General features: G+C 39.4%; 1 protein-coding gene across 4 annotated transcripts in view; it reads left to right on the top strand.

Annotated features, from left to right (window-relative positions):
- Positions 1–15,767, top strand: part of NAA25 (N-alpha-acetyltransferase 25, NatB auxiliary subunit) — an 80,265-nt gene extending 64,498 nt beyond the window's left edge. For 2 of the 4 annotated variants that reach the window (XM_086681702.1, XM_086681703.1), the window contains exons 21-24: positions 3,387–3,484; positions 4,555–4,665; positions 9,009–9,155; positions 12,751–15,767. In XM_086681702.1, the coding sequence (XP_086537828.1) occupies positions 3,387–3,484; positions 4,555–4,665; positions 9,009–9,155; positions 12,751–12,873 (479 nt within the window). In that variant the 3' untranslated portion in view covers positions 12,874–15,767. The other 2 variants (XR_015242228.1, XM_086681704.1) reach the window with 2 other exon arrangements.
- The last annotated feature ends 4,719 nt before the right edge of the window (positions 15,768–20,486 follow it).

Raw genomic sequence — 20,486 nt, 5'->3', positions numbered from 1 at the left:
GGTGTCCTCAGGTCTAAAATGAGTCTCTTGTAGACAGCAAATAGATGGGTCTTGTTTTTTTATCCATTCTGATACCCTATGTCTTTTGGTTGGCACATTTAGTCCATTTACATTCAGTGTTATTATAGAAAGATATGGGTTTAGAGTCATTGTGATGTCTGTAGGTTTCATGCTTGTAGCAATGTCTCTGGTACTTTGTCTCACAGGATCCCCCTTAGGATCTCTTGTAGGGCTGGTTTAGTGGTGACGAATTCCTTCAGTTTTTGTTTGTTTGGGAACACCTTTATCTCTCCTTTTATTCTAAATGACAGATTTGCTAGCTAAAGGATTCTCAGCTGCCTATTTTTTCTGTTCATCACATTGAAGATTTCCTGCCATTCCTTTCTGGCCTGCCAAGTTTCAGTAGAGAGATCCGTCACAACGAGTCTTATAGGTGTCCCTTTATATGTTAGAGCACGTTTATCCCTTTCAGATAGCTGCTTTCAGAATTTTCTCTTTATCCTTGTATTTTGCCAGTTTCACTATGATATGTCATGCAGAAGATCGATTCAAGTTTCCTCTGAAGGGAGTTCTCTCTGCCTCTTGGATTTCAAAGCCTTTTTCCTTCCCCAGATCAGGGAAGTTGTCAGCTATTATTTCTTCAAGTACACCTTCAGCACCTTTCCTTCTCTCTTCCTCCTCTGGAATACCAATTATGCATAGATTATTTTTCTTTTTCTTTTTTTTTTTTAATTTTTTTTAACATTTATTTATTTTTGAGACAGAGAGAGTATGAACAGGGGAGGGGCAGAGAGAGACGGAGACACAGAATCTGAAATGGGCTCCAGGCTCTGAGCTGTCAGCACAGAGCCCGATGTGGGGCTTGAACTCACGGACCATGAGATCATGACCTGAGCTGAAGTCGGACGCTTAACCGACTGAGCCACCCAGGCACCCGATTATTTTTCTTTAGTGCATCACTTAGTTCTCTAATTTTCCCCTCATACTCCTGGATTTTTTTATGTCTCTTTTTCTCAGCTTCCTCTTTTTCCATAATTTTACCTTCTAGTTCCCCTATTCTCTCCTCTGCCTCTTCAATCCGAGCCGTGGTTGTCTCCATTTTATTTTGCAGCCCATTTATAGCATTTTTTAGCTCCTCCTGGCTGTTCCTTAGTCCCTTGTTCTCTGTAGCAGTAGATTCTCTGCTGTCCTCTATACCGTTTTCAAGCCCAGCGATTAATTTTATGACTATTATTCTAAATTCACTTTCTGTTACATTGTTTAAATCCTTTTTGATCAGTTCGTTAGCTGTTGTTATTTCCTGGAGATTCCTTTGAGGGGAATTCTTCCGTTTCGTTTTGGATACGGAAACGATAGTCCCTGGAGTGGTGCGGGACTGCAGAGCACTTCCCCTGTGCTGTCTTGAATAACTTGGGTTGGTGGGCGGGGCCGCAGTCAGACCTGATGTCTGCTCCCAGCCCACCGCTGGGGCCACAGTCAGACTGGTGTGTACCTTCTCTTCCCCTCTCCTAGGGGCGGGATTCACCGCGGGGTGATGTGGCCCGTCTGGGCTACTTGCACACTGCCAGGCTTGTGGTGCTGGGGATCTGGCGTATTAGCTGGGGTGGATCGGCAAGGTGCATGGGGGTGGGAGGGGCAGGCTCAGCTTGCTTATCCTTTGGTGATCCGCTTCGGGAGGTGCCCTGCGGCACTGGGAGGGAGTCAGACCCGCTGCCGCCGGAGGGGTGTATCCACAGGAGCACAGCGTTGGATGTTTGTGGGGTGCAAGCAAGTTCCCTGACAGGAACCGGTTCCCTTTGGGATTTTGGCTGGGGGATGGGCGAGGGAGATGGCGCTGGCGAGCGCCTTTGTTCCCCGCCAAGCTGAGCTCTGTCGTCCGGGGTTCAACAACTCTCCCTCCCGTTGTCCTCCAGCCCTCCCGCTCTCTGAGCAGAGCTGTTTACTTATAACCTCCCAGATGTTAAGTCCCGCTCGCTCGCTGTGAGAACACACTCCGTCTGGCCCCTCCGCTTTTGCCAGCCAGACTCGGGGCCTCTGCTTGGTTGGCGGGCTGCCCCTCCGCCCCGGCTCCCTCCCGCCAGTCCACGTAGCGCGCACTGCCTGCTGCCCTTCCTACCCTCTTCCGTGGTCCTTTCATCTGCGCTTGGCTCCAGAGAATCTGTTCTGCTAGTCTTCTGGCGGTTTTCTGGGTTATTTAGGCAGGTGTGGGTGGAATCTGAGTGATCCACAGGATGCGGTGAGCCCAGCGTCCTCCTACGCCACCATCTTCTCCCCCTTTACTTTTTTTTAAAAACAAAAACAGGAATCTCTTTTTGTTGTTAGTTTATTTTGAGAGAGAGGAGTGCATGTGCACAAGCGAGGGGAGGGGCAGAGAGAGAGGGAGAAAGAATCCCAAGCAGGTTCCCATGCTGTGAGTGTGAAGCCCGCCATGGGGCTGGAACCCATGAACTGTGAGATGATGACCTGAGCCGAAACCAGAAGTTGGAAGCTCAATGGGACTGAGCCAGCAAGGTGCCCCATGTATATATATGTATTTTAAATCTGAGGGTCTTTCTTTTCAAGAACCTAAGTGGTCTTTTATTTTATTACCCAAATGCAGAATGATAATTAAAAGATCAAGATCCTGAGAATAAAATGTAGTATTTACTATGAAGGTGAATTTCTACCATGCACTTTGGTCTTTTGGTCTATAATGGCACACATTCTTCTATATCATTCACTTGGAGTCTTAATTTTATTGTGACAACGGTCTGTTTGTGGAAAGGCTAGCTGGTGTTTAGACTCTAGAACATATAGTTTATAAGGCCACTTTTTATATTTTGAAGACAACAGAGCAGTAGTTACATGGCTTTTTAAAGAGCTTAAAATAGGGGCGCTTTGCTGGCTCAGTTGGTAGAACATGCAACTCTTGATCTTGCGGTTGTGAGTTTGAGCCCCACCTTGGATATAGAGATTACTTAAAAATAAAATCATAAAAAAAAAAAAAAGCTTAAAATAGATATTCTTTGTTGTTTGGTTCACGTGGAGGAGAAAAGCTTTTGGATTAAGCTTTTATATTTACTATATTTGCTTATTCTTTCTTAGAGTGTATATAGTGTTTCTAAGGGGCGCCTGGGTGGCGCAGTCGGTTAAGCGTCCGACTTCAGCCAGGTCACGATCTCGCGGTCCGTGAGTTCGAGCCCCGCGTCAGGCTCTGGGCTGATGGCTCGGAGCCTGGAGCCTGTTTCCAATTCTGTGTCTCCCTCTCTCTCTGCCCCTCCCCCGTTCATGCTCTGTCTCTCTCTGTCCCAAAAATAAATAAAAAACGTTGAAAAAAAAAATTAAAAAAAAAAAAAATAGCATTGAAACAAAAGCTATATAAAACAATAAAATATTTTTGTTTTCAGATGTCTTCAGTAAATGTAAAGGTGACCTCTTAGAAGTTAAAGATGGTAACTTGAAAACGCATCCTGCTCTTTTAGAGAATCTAGTCTTCTTTGTTGAGGTAAGTTTTGTTCCCTTCCAGAAAAACTTGATTTTCCTTAGAGTGAAGGATTAATTTTTAAAAAATGAACAGGTAAATAGGCACCTTATACCTGTAATTTAATATCTCGCCCCCACCTTTTGTTAACTGAAAAGCAGTTTAAATCGTTTTTTTGAACGTGCTCCTTCCACGCATACCAGGAAGGTTTTGTTGATAATGAATAAAACTTGTAATTTGCTTTACCAATGTTTAAAAATTCCTCAGGTTCACTCCAAATCTGTCTGTTCTCTGTTCCTTTTCTTTTTTGACTTAACTATTACGTACTTTAAGTTAATTCCACTAGCTTTTTAAATTTGTTGCTACTACCAATTACTAAGATTCTGCATTGTGAAGGAGAATCTGGGCGCTGATTTAGCAACTCTTTTTTAACCAGAGAGAAGAGAAGGATTACAAACACGTATAATCCATTATCTTATTTTTGTCACGTTTATTTTCCTCCTCCTAGTCTGTTCTGGTAACTGGCACAGTGTAAGCGTATAAGCCTCTGAACAAATCAGTAATAACTGCATGTATATGTACATGCACACTCTGTAGCAGAGAAGAAGCATAGGTGTAAACACCTAAGTTACGACAAAGAAGAAATGTACTGACCAACTAGGGAGATTTCTGTTTATATTTAAGTTTAAGATTTGCAGGTGAGGTAATACCTTAATCGGGGAAGTGGGTGAGGAGAGGCATATTGTAAAGAACCTTTGGCTTCCATGCCTAGGAATTTGGACCTTTCACTTGAGTGAAAAAGATGTTAATAAATTGCTACAAATTTAAAAGGAAGCTGGATAGAGTAGAGGATGGGTTTAGAGCTGGGAGAGCTAGAAGGAAGGCTAAAGATTGAAGCAATCATAGTATTCTGAGCAGTATTCAGATGAAGGTCTTCTGGGTCTGTGTGGTGATTGTAGAAATGAATCTGATCACTCTAATCTGTAATGAGCTAGAGGAGACCTTGAAGGGATTTGCACAGCACCGTTGGCAAGGATTATTTAATCCATAACTTTGAACTGTTATTGATGAATTTGCGGTTTTTCCTCTTTCAGACTATTTCTATTATCCTTTGGGTGTCCAGTTACTGTGAGAGTGTCTTGCGACCATATAAATTAAATCTACAGAAAAAGAAAAAGAAGAAAAAAGAAACCAGCATCATCATGGTAATAACAGAAAACACAATAACTTGGCTGCGTGCAGCTTTTAATTTTCACTGTTTTCCTGCATATTGAAGGAGACCTTAGGATCCTGTGTACATTCATTTTCTCTGTCAAGCTTTTTTTTCTTTTTTTAAATTACATACCTACAGAAAAGCTTAAAGACCAGCATGATAACACTCAGATATCCTTACTTGACACTTGTTAACACCACGCCCAAAATATTTTCTGATTTTAATTATGATTTCTTTCTTGGCTTAGTTATAACTTAGAAATGTCTTAATTTCCACATTTGCCACATCTCCTTTATCTTTCTCTCATTCTATCATCTGTCCCAACCTCTTGTTTGTTGAACCGTTTAAAAGAAAAGTACAGACTGTGATACAGTCTCCTACAGAATCACAGTACTGAAGAAATTTTCATACCTAAGACATTTAATACTGATGCAATCCTGTTATAATGTCTGTATTCAGATTTCCCCACTTACCCAATTGTGTTCTTTATTATAGTGCTTTTCAAAATACTGGGATCCTGTTAAGTTTATCTGACATGGCTTTTAGTTACCATGTCTTTTTACCCTCCTTTCACCTTCCTTAGTCTTTTGTTTATCTTTATTGTTCAACGGTCTAGCTCAGTTTTTGGTAGAATGTCTTACAATCTGAATTTGGCTTATTGTTTCCTTGGGTTTAGGTTAAATATAGATGCTATTTCCTTTTTAGCAAATTAAGTCAGGGGGCACTCATGTTAAGTCCCATTATTGGTGATCTCAGATGAAATTATTTGATAAAGGCAGTGTCTATGGATTTCTTCATTGTAAAGGTGCCTTTCCCACCCTGTGATTAATAAGTCATCCATGGGACAATACTTTGAGATCGTGAATATCCTATTACCTGCCAGCCTTTCATCCGCTGGTTTTAACATCTGTTAAGTCTAACTTGCATAATCATTTATTTAAAGTTATGGTTCCACACTGGTGATTTTTAAAAATTCTGTCAATCCTTTTATCATGTATTGGTTGGCATTTTTGGTAGAGCTGTCCCACACTCATTCATATATATATTTGTATGTATATTTTTAAGTATCACCATCTATTTGAATATCATTCTTTTTTGTTTGCTTTTTAAATATTTATTTTGAGGGAGAGAGAGAAAGAGAGCGAGAGAGCATGAGCATGCGTGGGAGCACACAGAAGCGGGGGAGGGGGAGAGAGAATTCTAGTCCAATGATGGGCTCGATCCTATGAACCATGAGATCATGATCTGAGCTGAAGTCGAGTCAGATGTTCAACGGACTGAGCCACCCAGGCACCCCTTGAGTATCATCCTTTAAAAAAAATTTTTTTTAATGTTTTTCTTTGAGAGAGAGAGAGACAGAGAATGAGTATGAGAATGAGTGGGGGAGAGGCAGAGAGAAAGGGGGACACAAAATCAGAAGCAGGCTCCAGGCTCTGAGCTGTCAGCACAGAGCCTGGGACTTGAACACACAGACCACGAGATCATGACCTGAGCCAAAGTCGAACACTCCACCAACTGAGCCACCCAGGTACCTATAAATAAATATTTTTTAAAAAAGAATATGTTCCAGTTAATATAGACAGTTGCAGTACTCTGCAGAAACACTGGAATTAAAAACTGAGATTATTAGTGTGATATAAATAAAGTTCATTTATTTCTCTTTCTATTCAGTTTTGTAGTGTCTTCCCATCTTGATTGATTTAGTTTTTGAATGCGTAAAACATTAATATAAATTGTATCCTTTTCATAAGGAAAATTATTTAGGATTCATTCTGTGCAGGATATGCTATTTTATTAATGTTTGCATTTATCCTAGGTGGGAGATTTTTGTTCACTGTAGCAACATAGCAACCATTGTCATTTGAAAATGTTGATTTTTTTTTTAATGTTGATGGTTTTAGTAGTAATTTTGACTTCCTGCATAATTCAGTAACAATTCAGGAATTCTTTAGATTTGACACTGCTTTGCTGGATGTTTCTATTCATTCAGAAACAAAGGGTAGTTCTATTTGGAGCAGGATGTAATGAAGAAACCTGTCCTTTTTTTTCCCAATGTAATTTAACATATCATGAGTGTTAAGTTTGATGGCATAGAACAGAGTTGCTCTGTTACTTTCTCTTCTGATGAAAGCCTGTGCTCTTCAACTGTGTCAAATAGCTTTTTCGTATTTGGATTGGGATGGAGGTGGGTTATAGTTATTGCTTTTCTAGTTTCTAAAAATGAGAATAGCTTTTGTATATTTCTGATCATCAAAGTAACCTAAAGGTGTGAATAAAATGAAGACCACCCATATTCCCACCAACCAGTAATTGCCACTGCAAACAAACCAGAATTACACTCTATGGGAGGTTCTGCAACTTGTCTGTTTGTGTTTGTTTTCATTTAACAGGTTATCTGGGCATCTCTTCAGGAGATACGTAGATGTATCTCATTACTTTAAATGGTTATATGATGAAACATTGGTATTCCCTGTTTTCTCATTTGCATTTAAAAAAAATTGAGTGGAGGGTTGGCGGGGTGGGGCACTGCCTGACTGGCTCAGTTGGAGGAATGCATGACTCTTGATCTCAGGATTGTGAGTTCAAGCCCCACATTGGGTGTAGAGTTTACTTTAAAAAAAGAAAAAATGTTGAACCTTCAAGGAAAACTTCTTGAGTCAAAGGCTAGCCTTACTAATTGATTGGCCAGGTTTCTTGTGTTTGTCTGATTTTTGAATTTTGTCATATGTTTCTGGGATTTCTTTGATGTCTTTTTTGTTCATCTTTTTGCCCAGATTTCCTGTTGTGGTAGTAATATTTTTTCTCTTGATGTGTTTTGAGCTATTCAGGTCTTAATAATGTTACTCTATATCCTATATGATGCAAATTTTTCTTTTCATTTGTCTTTTGAGTATTTTTTTTGGTCAACATAGTAATTATATATATATATATTTTTAATGTTTATATTTGAGAGAGAGAGAGAGAAGGAGAGAGACAGTGTGTGAGCAGGGGAGGGGCACAGAGAGGGGCACAGGATCTGAAGCAGGCTCCAGGCTCTGAGGTATTAGCACAAAGCTCCACACAGGCTGGAACTTCCAAGCTGTGAGATCATAACCTGAGCCAAAGTCAGATGCTTAACCCACTGAGCCACTCAGCACCCCTAAAAATATTTTTTTTTATAGTTCTTAGCTTGGTGTAATGTTTAGAAAGGCCTTTTCAGTTTATGATTACACGAACCATTACCTAAATTTTCTTCTGGTACTTGGGTGGATTTTTTAAAGTTAAGTTTAAATCTACCTGGAATTTATTTTGGTACTTAACTATTTAATTCACTTAATTTATTTTTTAAAAGATGTTATTTTTAAGTAATCTTTATACCCAGTGTGGAGCTCAAACTTACAACCCTGAGATCAAGAGTCACATGCTCTACTAACTGAGCCAGCCAGGTACCCCTGTTTTGTTTTATGATTGATTTATTTTTATTTATTATTTATTATTATTTTATGTGGTTTTTTTGTTGTTGTTTTGTTTTGAGAGTGAGAGCTCACGTGTGTGTGCAAGTAGGGAAGCGGCAGAGAGAGAGAGAGAGAGAGAGAGAGAGAGAGAGATTGAGAATCCTAAGCAGGCTCCATTCTCAGCTTGGAGCCCTCATGTGGTGCTCAAACCCATGACTCTGGGATAATGACCTGAGCCAAAACCAAGAGCTGGCTGCTTAACTGACTGAGCCACCCCAGGCATCCCTTAAATTCATTTAAATTCCCTTATATTCTTCAGTTTTATCTTAGGACCTGTTTCTTTTCACTTTTTTATCACCTTACTTATATATCCATACTATCTGGATTTCATGTAACTTTATGATCTACTCTAATATATATGAGGGCAAATTCTACATAACCATTGTTTTTCAGAATTTTCTTGGCTGTTGTCTCCCATTATGTTTTCTATTAGAACTTAGAAAACTCTTATTTCTGTTATATTTCTGTTGTTAACATTAGAGGAAATCTCAGTGACATATAGAGAAATGAAGTTTTGGTTTCTTTCATCTTCTTTAGTGTTCCAGAAGAGTACCAGCCTGAAGTTGAGTAATAGCCAACTAAGATATTTTCTGTTGGTTTTTCCATCTCTAGTTCCCCATTTAAAAAAATGCTTGTCATTGTTTCTGAATTAGCATTATTTGGTGCCAGTTAAATTTACCTTGGTTTAGAGAGACTGTCTTAATATCCAAAACTGTATCCATCCCTGTTACTATTTATAGCATTAAGTAAAACTATAGCATGAAGTTAATATAGCTTATGTGATATGAGTGAAGGAAATATGTTTGATAATCTTTCATCTTTTAAAAAATCTTTTTTCCAGCCACCAATCTTTACCAGTTTCCAAGACTACGTTACTGGGCTTCAGACTTTAATTTCCAATGTTGTGGATCACATTAAAGGGCTTGAAACACATCTAATTGCACTTAAACTTGAAGAACTTATTTTAGAAGATACTTCTCTCTCGCTGGTAAGAGACTGTAGGCGATCAGCAATAATAATCTTAAAGGTCACAAACTTGAAAGAATGTCACATTGCTTCATGTGGTTGGGCTTTGCTGGGTATCTTTGAGAATGTTAATAAGCAGATAAATACAGTTTTATTGAGCTCGCTGTTGTTGGGTAAATGCTCATAGAAATACAGTGATCGAAAAACCTGGCTTTAGAGAGATATATTCAAAAACTACTTTAAATTGGAGATATGATATATGCACAGAAATGGAACGGGCCAGAAAGAGTCTCACTGGAGAGGGGACATTTAAGGATTAGTAAGTTTTCAGTAGGCAGACTGGAATGGATGAAAGGAATCTGAAACAGAAGGCACAGAGCAGAGGCAGAAAGGTAAATTGTGTGGGGCACCATGAGTCCGTTGGCAGAGCTAGAGCACATGGTATGTGGGAAGGACTGTCCGCTACAAAGATGACAGGCACAGTAGGCCACTGTTGATGGTTGTGTGGTTGTTGTTAAAGGATCTGTCTGCCCTCTGACATGAGGAATAAGATTGATCATTTTGAGTATTCTATTTTTTTTTTAATTTTTTTTTTTTTTTTTTTTTTTTACTGTTTATTTATTTTTGAGACAGAGAAAGACAGAGTATGAATGGGGGAGGGTCAGAGAGAGAGGGAGACACAGAATCTGAAGCAGGCTCCAGGCTTTGAGCTGTCAGCACAGACCCCGACGTGGGGCTCCAACTCACGGACCGCAAGATCATGACCTGAGCTGAAGTTGGACACTTAACCAACTGAGCCACCCAGGCGCCCCTCATTTTGAGTATTCTAAAGGTTATCTTTAACTTTGGGCTACTTTAGATTTTTCGAGCCTTGACTCTGTCCTCATCTTTTGACCTTGGGAAAGTCGCTTACCCTCTCTGGGCCTCAGTTTCTTTATCTGTATAATGAAAATCATAATACCTATTTTATAGGATTATAGTGAGCAAAATAATAATGGCCTTATATTGCCTATTTTTGTTGAAGTCATGATACATATACTGAGCAGCATCAGCCACCAAATATAGGATCCATATAGTGCTATTTATCTTTAGGGTAAAAACAAATTTTTTTTAAATTCAGTTTCCACTAGGTTTATTTCTTTATTCTTTCTTTATTTTTTAATGTATTTATTTTTGAGAAAGGGAGAGAGAGACATAGAGTGTGATAAGGGGAGGGCCAGAGAGAGGGAGACACAGAATCCGAAGCAGGCTCTGAGCTGTCAACACAGAGCCCACATGGGGCTCGAACTCATGAACCGCAAGATCATGACCCGAGTCAAAGTTGGCCACTTAACAGACTGAGCCACCCAGGCGTCCCTCTTTCCTTCTTTTCTTTCTAAACTTGAAACAACTATCCATAAGGCCTCTGGACTACCATCTCCAGTCCTGGTTCTTTTCCTCTTCCGTAGGGGTATCCACTGAAACTGGTCTGTGCCTAGACCTTTTAATGTAACCTTAAAATATACGCTAATAGCTGTTAGGTTTTTGAAAGTAAATGATACATTGTTTTATTCTGAAACTTGGCTTTTTTTTCACTTAACCTTATATTCAAGAGATTTGTTAAGGCTTCTTTTAAACAACTGTATGACATTCAAATATGAGTGCATCATAGCCATTGGATATTTCAGTTTTTTTGTTTTTTTGAGAGAGAGAAGGAGCACATGGGAGCAAGTAGGGGAGGGGCAGAGGAAGAGGGAGAATCTCAAGCAGTCTCCACACCCAGCATGGGTCTTGATCTCACAACTGTGAGATCATGACCTGAACCCAGATCAAGAGGTAGACACTTAACTGACTAAACCACCCAGGTGCCCCTTAGGTTGTTTATATATATTTACTTTTACTACAGTACTGAATGAAATGTATTTTATATACCTTCTCTTATGCACATGTGTACTTCCAAGATAGATTAGGTCTCGAGTAGTAGTATTATTTGGCTATAAGGTATGCTTACCTAATTTCTTCAGGGTTTTGCAATACTGCCAATTTCATGTAAGCCTGATTAGTTCTTAGCCAGCCTCCTTTTTTCTGTTTGAACATTCCATCCCTTTATTTTTTGTAAAATGTGCAGTAAGTATTTAACTCACATATTTGAGTAGGTCTCAGAAAGCTTTGTTCTTTTTTTTTTTAAGCTGTTTGGTCTGTGGAACCAATGGACTTTGTCAATATAGAGGGGGACCTATCAATATTATCGCTAGAAAAGGTGGCAGAGGTAAATTTGATGCTTTTAAGAAGTGGGTATGATAATGTCCAAATTAATAATAAATTTCCATTTTTGTTTTCTGATGAAGTAATCAGAAATATTAATTTTTCCATTTTGTGTAGCCTATAACAAAATATTAGTGATTTTATGTTCAAACTACTTAGTAATAAATTTTCTACCTTTTTTCTATATGAAAGATAATAATCGGAAATCTCAGTTTTTTCACTTTGTATAATTAAAACAGAGAGGGGCGCCTGGGTGGTGCAGTCGGTTAAGTGTCCGACTTCAGCCAGGTCACGATCTCGCGGTCCGTGAGTTCGAGCCCCGTGTCAGGTTCTGGGCTGATGGCTCGGAGCCTGGAGCCTGTTTCCGATTCTGTGTCTCCCTCTCTCTCTGCCCCTCCCCCGTTCATGCTCTGTCTCTGTCTGTCCCAAAAATAAATAAACGTTGAAAAAAAAACAGAGAATACTGATGGAAGAATTAAAAATAATAATGCTAGAGGCTCCTGGGTGGCTCAGTCAGTTTAAGCATCTGACTTTGGCTTAGGTCATGATCTCACAGTTCATGAGTTAGAGCCCTATGTCAGGCTCTGTGCTGACACCTCAGATCCTAGAGCCTGCTTCGGATTCTGCGTCTCCCTCTCTTTCTGCTCCTCCCTCACTCACACTCTGTTTCTCTCCCTCAAAAATAAACACAGGGGTGCCTGGGTGGCTCAGTCGGTTAAGCGTCCGACTTCAGCTCAGGTCACGCTCTCACGGTCCGTGAGTTCGAGCCCCACGTCGGGCTCTGGGCTGACAGCTCAGAGCCTGGAGCCTGTTTCGGATTCTGTGTCTCCCTCTCTCTGACCCTCCCCCGTTCATGCTCTGTCTCTCTCTGTCTCAAAAATAAATAAAAATGTTAAAAAAAAAATTAAAAAAAAACAAAAATAAACATTAAAAATTAAAAAAAAAGTAAAGCTAAAGTAATAGCGTTAGTGAACAATCACATGGAAAAATGTACATCTCTGATGAGCTTTAGCCTTCTTTGCATTTTTTGAAACTGAAAATGACCCACTGTATTCTGATGAAACTTGCCATGAGACCAAAGGTAATGGTAATTTTTTTTTTTAATGTGTATTTATTTTTGAGAGAGAGTGCATAAGTGGCGGAGAGGCAGAGAGAGGGGGCAGAGGATCCGAAGTAGGCTCTGTGCTAATAGCAGTGAGCCCGGTGCAGGGCTCAGACTCACAAACCGCAAGACCATGACCTGAGCAGAAGTCTGATGCTCTACCAACAGAGCCATCCAGGAGCGCCATTGGTAGTTTTAACATCTGTGAGAGGAACTATAATCTGGGAGAATGCTTTCAGAGCAAGACCACTAATTCTTGTCTCGTTTGTAGGAAGAGAGAAAATTTTCAAAGACTGTGCAAGGGAAGGTGCAAAGCAGTTATCTACACTCACTTCTGGAAATTGGTGAGCTGCTGAAGAAAAGACTGGAGACCACAAAGAAACTAAAAATTTAAGCAAGTGTGAACCACAGGCATCAATGACTCTGCAGCAGAAAATGACATCATCTTCCCAGGCAAAAGCGACATCTGGTTGACCATCATTTTAATCCAGAACTTCCTCATAAAATGCATGAAGGACTTTGATTGTGAATTAATTTTTTAGGTATTAAATGTATACAACTGATTAAATTATTGTATATAAACCGGAAGCAGGACCCTTATCTGGGTTTGACCACTTTTTATACATGTTCATATGCATATGGCAGCCACAAGAGAACCCCACTTTTCTTCTTTCCTTCCATCGCCAGAAACACCTGGTGGGGGGGAGGGGTGTCCTATAAAAGCAGCAATAGAAATTAAGCATAAAGCATTGACCTCAGAGCAGCTGAATGGCCCTACCATTATAGCAGTGGGTGTTTGGTCTGGTTCTTGAGCCTTAGGAAGCAGAAAGCAGTGGAGGGGGACCATGGCTGGGAGCAGGCCCTCTTTCCTTTCCACATTAGTTTAGTTTTGAGGTTTCCTCAGCTGCTTTGCTCCCACAGAATCCAAAGCAGGTACCCAAAAGGCCTCAGATGAAATTTGGCATAGGCACCTGTCAGTGAAGGGTGCCCCTCAGAAGACCACAGGCACTCAAGTGTTTGGTTTAATAGTCTAATAGCCAAGACATCCCCATCCTAGCTCCTGTGAGAGTTAAATCACAAATAGGCTTGTGTTAACTTACGGCTGTATGGAGGGGAAAGCAGTGCAGGCCACTTACGGTCCTGCTGAGTACTAGCTTGCTGTCTTTCATCCATCTTTGGGAAAGATGGGAATCACTGTTTTAAAGAAGAGAGGTGTACATAATTTATGCAGGCGAGTCTAATACCAGTGTCATTGGTTTTGTGAGATATATATATATGTATATGCTTTTACATATATATTTTCAAGCATATATATATATATATATATATGCTTGAAAATAAAGATTTAATACTTTAGTGTTTTTTAAGTGGGGAGTTTGGGGAGGAAGGAAGGAAGGAATGTATATTATGGACTTAATCTAGGTTTTAAGTTTTAGGCTGGCAAAAGAAATGTTACCCATTGGGTTTGACTTTCAGTCTGCTTTCTTCAAACTTGAGAATTGCACCAGGGTGGTGTTTACATTGTACACCTGGAGCTCCCCAAGACTGTAGCTTCAGAGGTCAGTCTGACAGAAAGGATAAACAATGCTCTTGAAAATGTTATACAGTTTATACAATTACTTTGATAAGTTTTTGTGTTTGAATCTGTGCTTCTGTTTTTGGTCTTTGTTACTCAAATACCATTAAGTTAATAATTCTGTAAGAGCAAACACATGAGTTTGATGAGGAAATTCAAGCATCTGATGGAGGACTGATTGGTCTTGACGATCTTACAGGTCATTTCCAATGCTTCTCCAGTGAAACGTGATACTTTTTTTCTTTTAAAAGCAACAAAAGAGAGCTCGGAAAATCTCTGTATGCAAAACAATTGTATTTTGTCCCCTCATCTTGACTTTCTTAGATTCACAATTTGATAGGATGATAAATAGCTGTTTAAACTTCCAAGGAAATTTTTTAGAAAATTACAAAATTATCTGTTCAAAATAAGACTTGCTGGAAATCCTAGTCCATCAAGTAGTTTCAAGAAGTTATTTTTTGATCTAAGTTGGTATCCACAGCCGTCATACCCCATCCCAAAAGGAAGAACTGCCTTGAACAAGATGAACTGAAAGTTCTAATTGATTCCAAATCTAATTTAAGGACAACATATCATAATTTTGTAAAACTATTGCCTATTTAGATGGAACTTGGTGTGTGTATGGGGGTGGGGGATGTGTGTATGACATGTGTTCTTGAAATGATGCTTCTTTGAATATCCAAAAATACTGTACATAGAAATAGAAATGCTCTATGAAACAAGTCTATTAACTGACCATGGTCAATCTAGCATATGTGTGCTCAGTGAGCTGGCTTTGGTCCTCAGGGACAGTGCTTGACTCCAGTGGTCTACCTAACTAGTCTTTTGCCTAGGGGCACCTGGGACCTCTACTGGTTTTAGTGACAAATAATGTTACGTCGAGGTTATGCTTCTTTTGTTACTTGCTGATTTTCCTACTAAATGTAGCATTTCAATTAGATCCAACCTCTTACATTTTGAGATAATTGTAAAAAGAATGAAATTATGCAGAAATGGCCAATATCTTTTATTGATCTGTTCTTTTGGAAACTGTTATGCACTATAAATTGTGTACAGTTAAAAAAAAAAAATATATATATATATATATATTCTTACATGAGTAAAAAGCACCCTCTCCAGCAATTGTATGTCATTGGTATTTGAAGAGAATTCCCAAATAACCCATTGCTGCTGCTGCTGTTTTTGGTTTGTGTGGGTTTTTTTTTGTTGTTGTTGTTGTGTTTGTTTTTGTGTGGTAAATTGATATTTAAAAAAAAGAAAAAACACGACTACTGTTTACAGACTGAAAAATTACTGCTTTTTATACTACTGAGATCCTAAGTTAAGACTCTCCAAAGCAAACATTTGGTTTAAATCATTTATCTGATGTGGATAAAACATAGAGAAATTTTTAGTGTCCTCCACATAATGGAAAATGTACAAATGCGTAGCTGTGTTGCCCATCAATTTTGTATATTTTCATAATTTTAATTGTTCAAAATTGCATTATATTTTGCAATCACTATGTTCAACCTGGATTTGTCTTTCATTTAAACTTTTAATATAAAAAGGGGTTTCAATGTATCTATGGCCTTGTTATTGAAACTCTTCCTACTTATTTGATGTCATTTATTAATATGGGAAGTATATATTCTTCCTTCTTCAGTACTACGTGAAGCATACATAGCAAATTAAACTAGATGGGTTAATTTATATAAACACTTCCATCTTAAGTTGCCTACCTGCCTGGGTCATTTCTGTTCAGATTCCTAGAAGCCACAACTTTTTTTTTTTTTTTTTTTTAAGATTTTAAGTAATCTCTATACCCAACGTGGGGCTTGAACTCACAACCCTGAAATCAAGAGTCACATGTTCCACTGACTTACAGGTGCCCTGAAGCCACAACCTTTTAAATGGTGTAATTCATCTCAGTTTTGTACTGAGAGTTACATTCCTCGGCAAAATTGTAGTATTTGTGAATTTAAAATTTTTATTTCAAGGCTACTAGTCTTTTTGTTTAAAAATAGTACCTCATGCTAGCATTCATGAATTCAGCATATATGAATTGAATGCTTCTTTACAATGTGCCAGATTCCACTTTAGGCTGTGTTGATAGAATGGTAAAATGATAGCGTATGTCCCAGTTAGTGGCCAAGGTGGAGAAGATAAGAAATATAAACCTTAGTTTGTAAGCCCTGTTTTAAGTAAGTCAGGATATGTGATAACCTGAATCATGAGTAGAGCCCTCTGACCCGACTGATGAAGAGTCAGCCACCAAAAAGGGAACCCAAGTGGAGAGGCCCCATGGCAGGAACTACTGACCATGTTTCAGTGACTGGGGGGAAAAAATGGGCTCAAGTGCTGGGTTTAAAGGAATGGAAAGGGGGAAGGAACTGAGGTAGAAAATACAGTTGGGGGCAGGGGGATCCAGAGCAATCTTAACTTTTTAGTCAGGGGAAGGAATGAGATTTCTAAAGTTAGCGGGAAGTTACTAGAAGATTTCAGGCAAACTGATGACATGATTTATCCAACCACTTGGGCCCACAGGCTGGGATCCAAAGTTGACACACACTGACAATACAGTGGAAAGAGGAGCTCCTAGTTTCCTTTGTGTCCAGTAATATTAAATGCCCTTGTCTGGGCCCTGAGAAAAATGTTTTCACCTGCTACTCCATCCCGATGCTGTTTCCCTTTTAACAAAAGGTGTGTAATTGGATATACCTCACTGCCACTTTCAACCTTACCTAAAAGGTGGGCTCAGGTTTATACTTTTTTCTTGTTTTTTTTTTTTAGATGCTGTCACTGCCTCGATGCAGAGATGTATTTCATAGTAATAACTGGAAGGTAAACAACCATGAGCCAAATATTTATAAAAATTATTCGTGGTGGGAATGTAAGCTGGTGCAGCCACTCTGGAAAACAGTATGGAGGTTCCTCAAACTAAAAATAGAACTACCCTACCACCCAGCAATTGCACTACTAGGTATTTATCCAAGGGATACAGGTATGCTGTTTCAGAGGGACATATGCACCCCCATGTTTATAGCACCACTACCAACAATAGCCAAGTATGGAAAGAGCCCAAATGTCCGTCAATGGATGAATGGATAAAGAAGATGTGGTATACATATGTACCATGGAGTATTACTCGGCAATCAAAAAGAATGCAATCTTGCCATTTGCAACTATGGGGATGGAACTAGAGGGTGTTATGCTAAGTGAAATTAGTCAGAGAAAGACAAATATCATATGACTTCATTCATATGAGGACTTTAAGAGAAAAAACATGAACATAAGGGAAGGGAAACAAAAATGTAAAAACAGGGAGGGGGACAAAACAGAAGAGACTCATAAATATGGAGAACAAACAGGGTTACTGGAGTGGTTGTGGGAGGGGGATGGACTAAATGGGTAAGGGGCACTAAGGAATCTACTGAAATAATTGTACTCTATGCTAACTGATTTGGATGTAAATTAAAAAATAAATTGAAAAAAATTATTTGTGGGATACTTATAGCAGTTTATGCTGTTGGAGCACAGAGCTTTCCTGCAACTTCCAGCTTCCATATATCCCAGTAAAAGTGGATTTCTCCACAATGTACTATTTCACATATGAGAAAAAAAGTTACCACAGAGAAGGCTACTACCTAAGACTACCTAGCAGGTTAGGGGGTGGGTAAAATTCAAACCCTTTCGTATATGTGCTGAAGTGAGCACAAGATTCAAATTCTTAAGCATTGATGAAATGAGGTGAAATCTAGACCACCCCCGTCCCCAAGTTTGCTCTTCTTAGTCTTGATGGCTAAGTTCAAATTCTCAGATTCTATCTTGGAACAATCAATCTTTCCAGACCAAGTCTGATGCCAACTTTTTTGGTGGCACAAATTACCAAGGACTATTTGAGATAACTTACAAGTTCCTCGGAACCAGGTTCTTATGTTGGATTCAAGGTCTCATTTGCTTAACCAACTTACCTGCAAATTCCCTTGATATTGTTATTTGTTTGATTCTGGGAAGCCATTCCATAGCCTCCATTACAACCTGATTAGCAGCATTTGAGCCACAATATTATTTAATTAAAGAAAAGAGAAGGAATCCATTTGACCCAAGTGTCAGGGAAAATTTAACTTATGTGGCATATGCAAATCACTTCAGACTCAAAACTAGAAAAGGGCCCATCTTTATGTTTTAAAGTTTATTTTGAGAGAGAGTGCAAAAGAGGGAGGGTCAGAGAGAATCCCAAGCAGCTGACAGCATGGAGCCCGATATGGGGCATGAACCCACAACTGCAAGATAATGACCCAAGCCAAAATCAAGAGCTGGACACTCAACCCGAGCCACCCATCTTTAATGAAAAATGTTTGATACAGGCGCCTGGGTGGCTCATTCAGTTGAGTATCTGACTCTTGATTGCAGCTCAGGTCATGATCTCAGGGTTTGTGGGATTGAACCCTGCATCGGGCTCTGTGCTGACAGTGTGGAGTCTGCTTGGGATTCTTTCTCCCTCTCTCTCAAATAAAAAACATTAAAAAAAATATTTGATACAAAAAACCTCTGATAGGATTATCTAGCCCTGCCCAATAGCTCATGTTTCTTCAACTCGAGACCCTAAGCTTGTAATACTCAGTCTGGACCCATCCAATGAAGTACCCATTGATGTGCTGCCACCTTTCCTTTCACAACTGACAAGATGAGATCATATTCAGGGACCATGGATGCATTTAGTTTTAGAGGTCTCTCTCTACCTGCCATTTGTTTTACTGTATTTCCCATAAGACCGTGAATACTTAGTTCTTTGGAAGTGAACCTGTTTTAGATGAGAAACAACTATAACAGCTAAAGCAAGTTTATCAGTGAGAAGCATCCAAAAAGATCTTCCGAAATTTTCAAGTAGAATGAAATAATAAGCAGGAGAAATATTGAAATTATTGGGCCAAATATATACAGTTATATTCATTTGTTGAATGTTGAGAGCACCTGTGCTATAGGCAGTTTAGGTCTGAACATCTTTTCCTTAGTTGGTTTTAGTTGTGAGCATAAGCTACCACAATTGTTTTTGTTAATCTGATTCAACACATGGATTTTCCTGTATTCTTTGTTTCTGATGACTTTCAATACCAACCTGGCTAAAAGGGAAGAACACAAGTTAAGGTTTTATTTGCTAACTCTGTTCAACTTAAATTTCTTTGTGTGGCTTCAATAATATTTTAGGGGCTGCACTTTAACATTTACAAATAGTTAAATATGAAAGTGGAGATGTTATCATGAAGCTTACCATTGCAGATAATTGCTTATCACTCCTGAGAACAGATCTGAGTCAGTTCCATGTGCTCCCACTCTGCTTTTTTAAAGCTGGTACTTACCAAGTAACTGACAGTGACAAAGTAGTTTAGATGGAAAACTGGAAAACACTCCCCTTTTTAAAAAAAAAAAAAAGGGGGCACCTGGGTGGCTCAGTTGGTTAAGCGTCCGACATCGGCTCAGGTCATGATCTCGCGGTTTGTGAGTTCGAGCTCCCATCGGGCTCTGTGCTGACAGCTTGGAGCCTGGAGCCTGCTTCAGATTCTATGTCTCCCTCTCTCTCTGCCCCTCCCCTGCTCACGCTCTGTCTCTCAAAAATAAATAAATGTAAAAAAAAAATTTTTTTTTAAACTTTCAAATTAGAAATTATATCATTTAGCTATCTAAACCAATTCTTAAAAAACCCATACTGGGGTGCCTGGGTGGCTCAGCTGGTTATGTGTCCAATTCTTTTTTTAATGTTTATCATTTTGAGAGCAAGAAAGAGGGAGAATCCCAAGCAGGCTCCACACTGTCAGTGCAGAGCCCAACATGGGGCTTAATCTCACGAACCTTGAGATTGTAACCTGAGCCAAAATCAAGAGTTGAACACTTAACCAGCTGAGGCATCCAGGTACCCCAAGTGTACCACTCTTGATTCCAGCTCAAGTCATCTTATGGTGCAGATTGAGCCCCGAATCAGAGTTGGCACTGAGTATGGAGCCTACTTAAGATTCTCTCCCTCTGTCCCTCCCCTGCTTACACGTGTTCTCTTGCTCTCGCTCCCCCCCAAAAAACACACACACAAAAAAACAAAAAAACCCTACAACATCCAATTATATCAGTAAACCTAAGAATTTACTCTATGTTTTTCATGGAGTATAGAAAATTACTACACTGAACTTCATTAATGTTGCTATTTCCACTTTAAGGACCAGAAAAAGGACAACGCATTTTGCCACCCACAATTGGTGCACCTGAGTTTGAACGCCAGTGGAAAGTAATAAAGGTAGGCCTTGAGCCAGTTTCCACCGGTTTCCAGTGTTACCAGGATAGTCTGTTATCCTGGTCGAGTGGAGTCCATACCAGCTTAGATTAAAAAATAAATTCAAAGGAGAAAGCAGGTCACAGGCCAAAGTATAATTTGTGAAAGAAAACTGAATGGCTTTAGG

Source organism: Puma concolor, chromosome D3, assembly GCF_028749965.1.
Source record: "Puma concolor isolate L17-30 chromosome D3, mPumCon1.1.hap2, whole genome shotgun sequence".
Taxonomy (NCBI): domain Eukaryota; kingdom Metazoa; phylum Chordata; class Mammalia; order Carnivora; family Felidae; genus Puma; species Puma concolor.
Note: the sequence above shows the minus strand (reverse complement) of the source record. Positions and strands in the feature narration are given on the sequence as shown.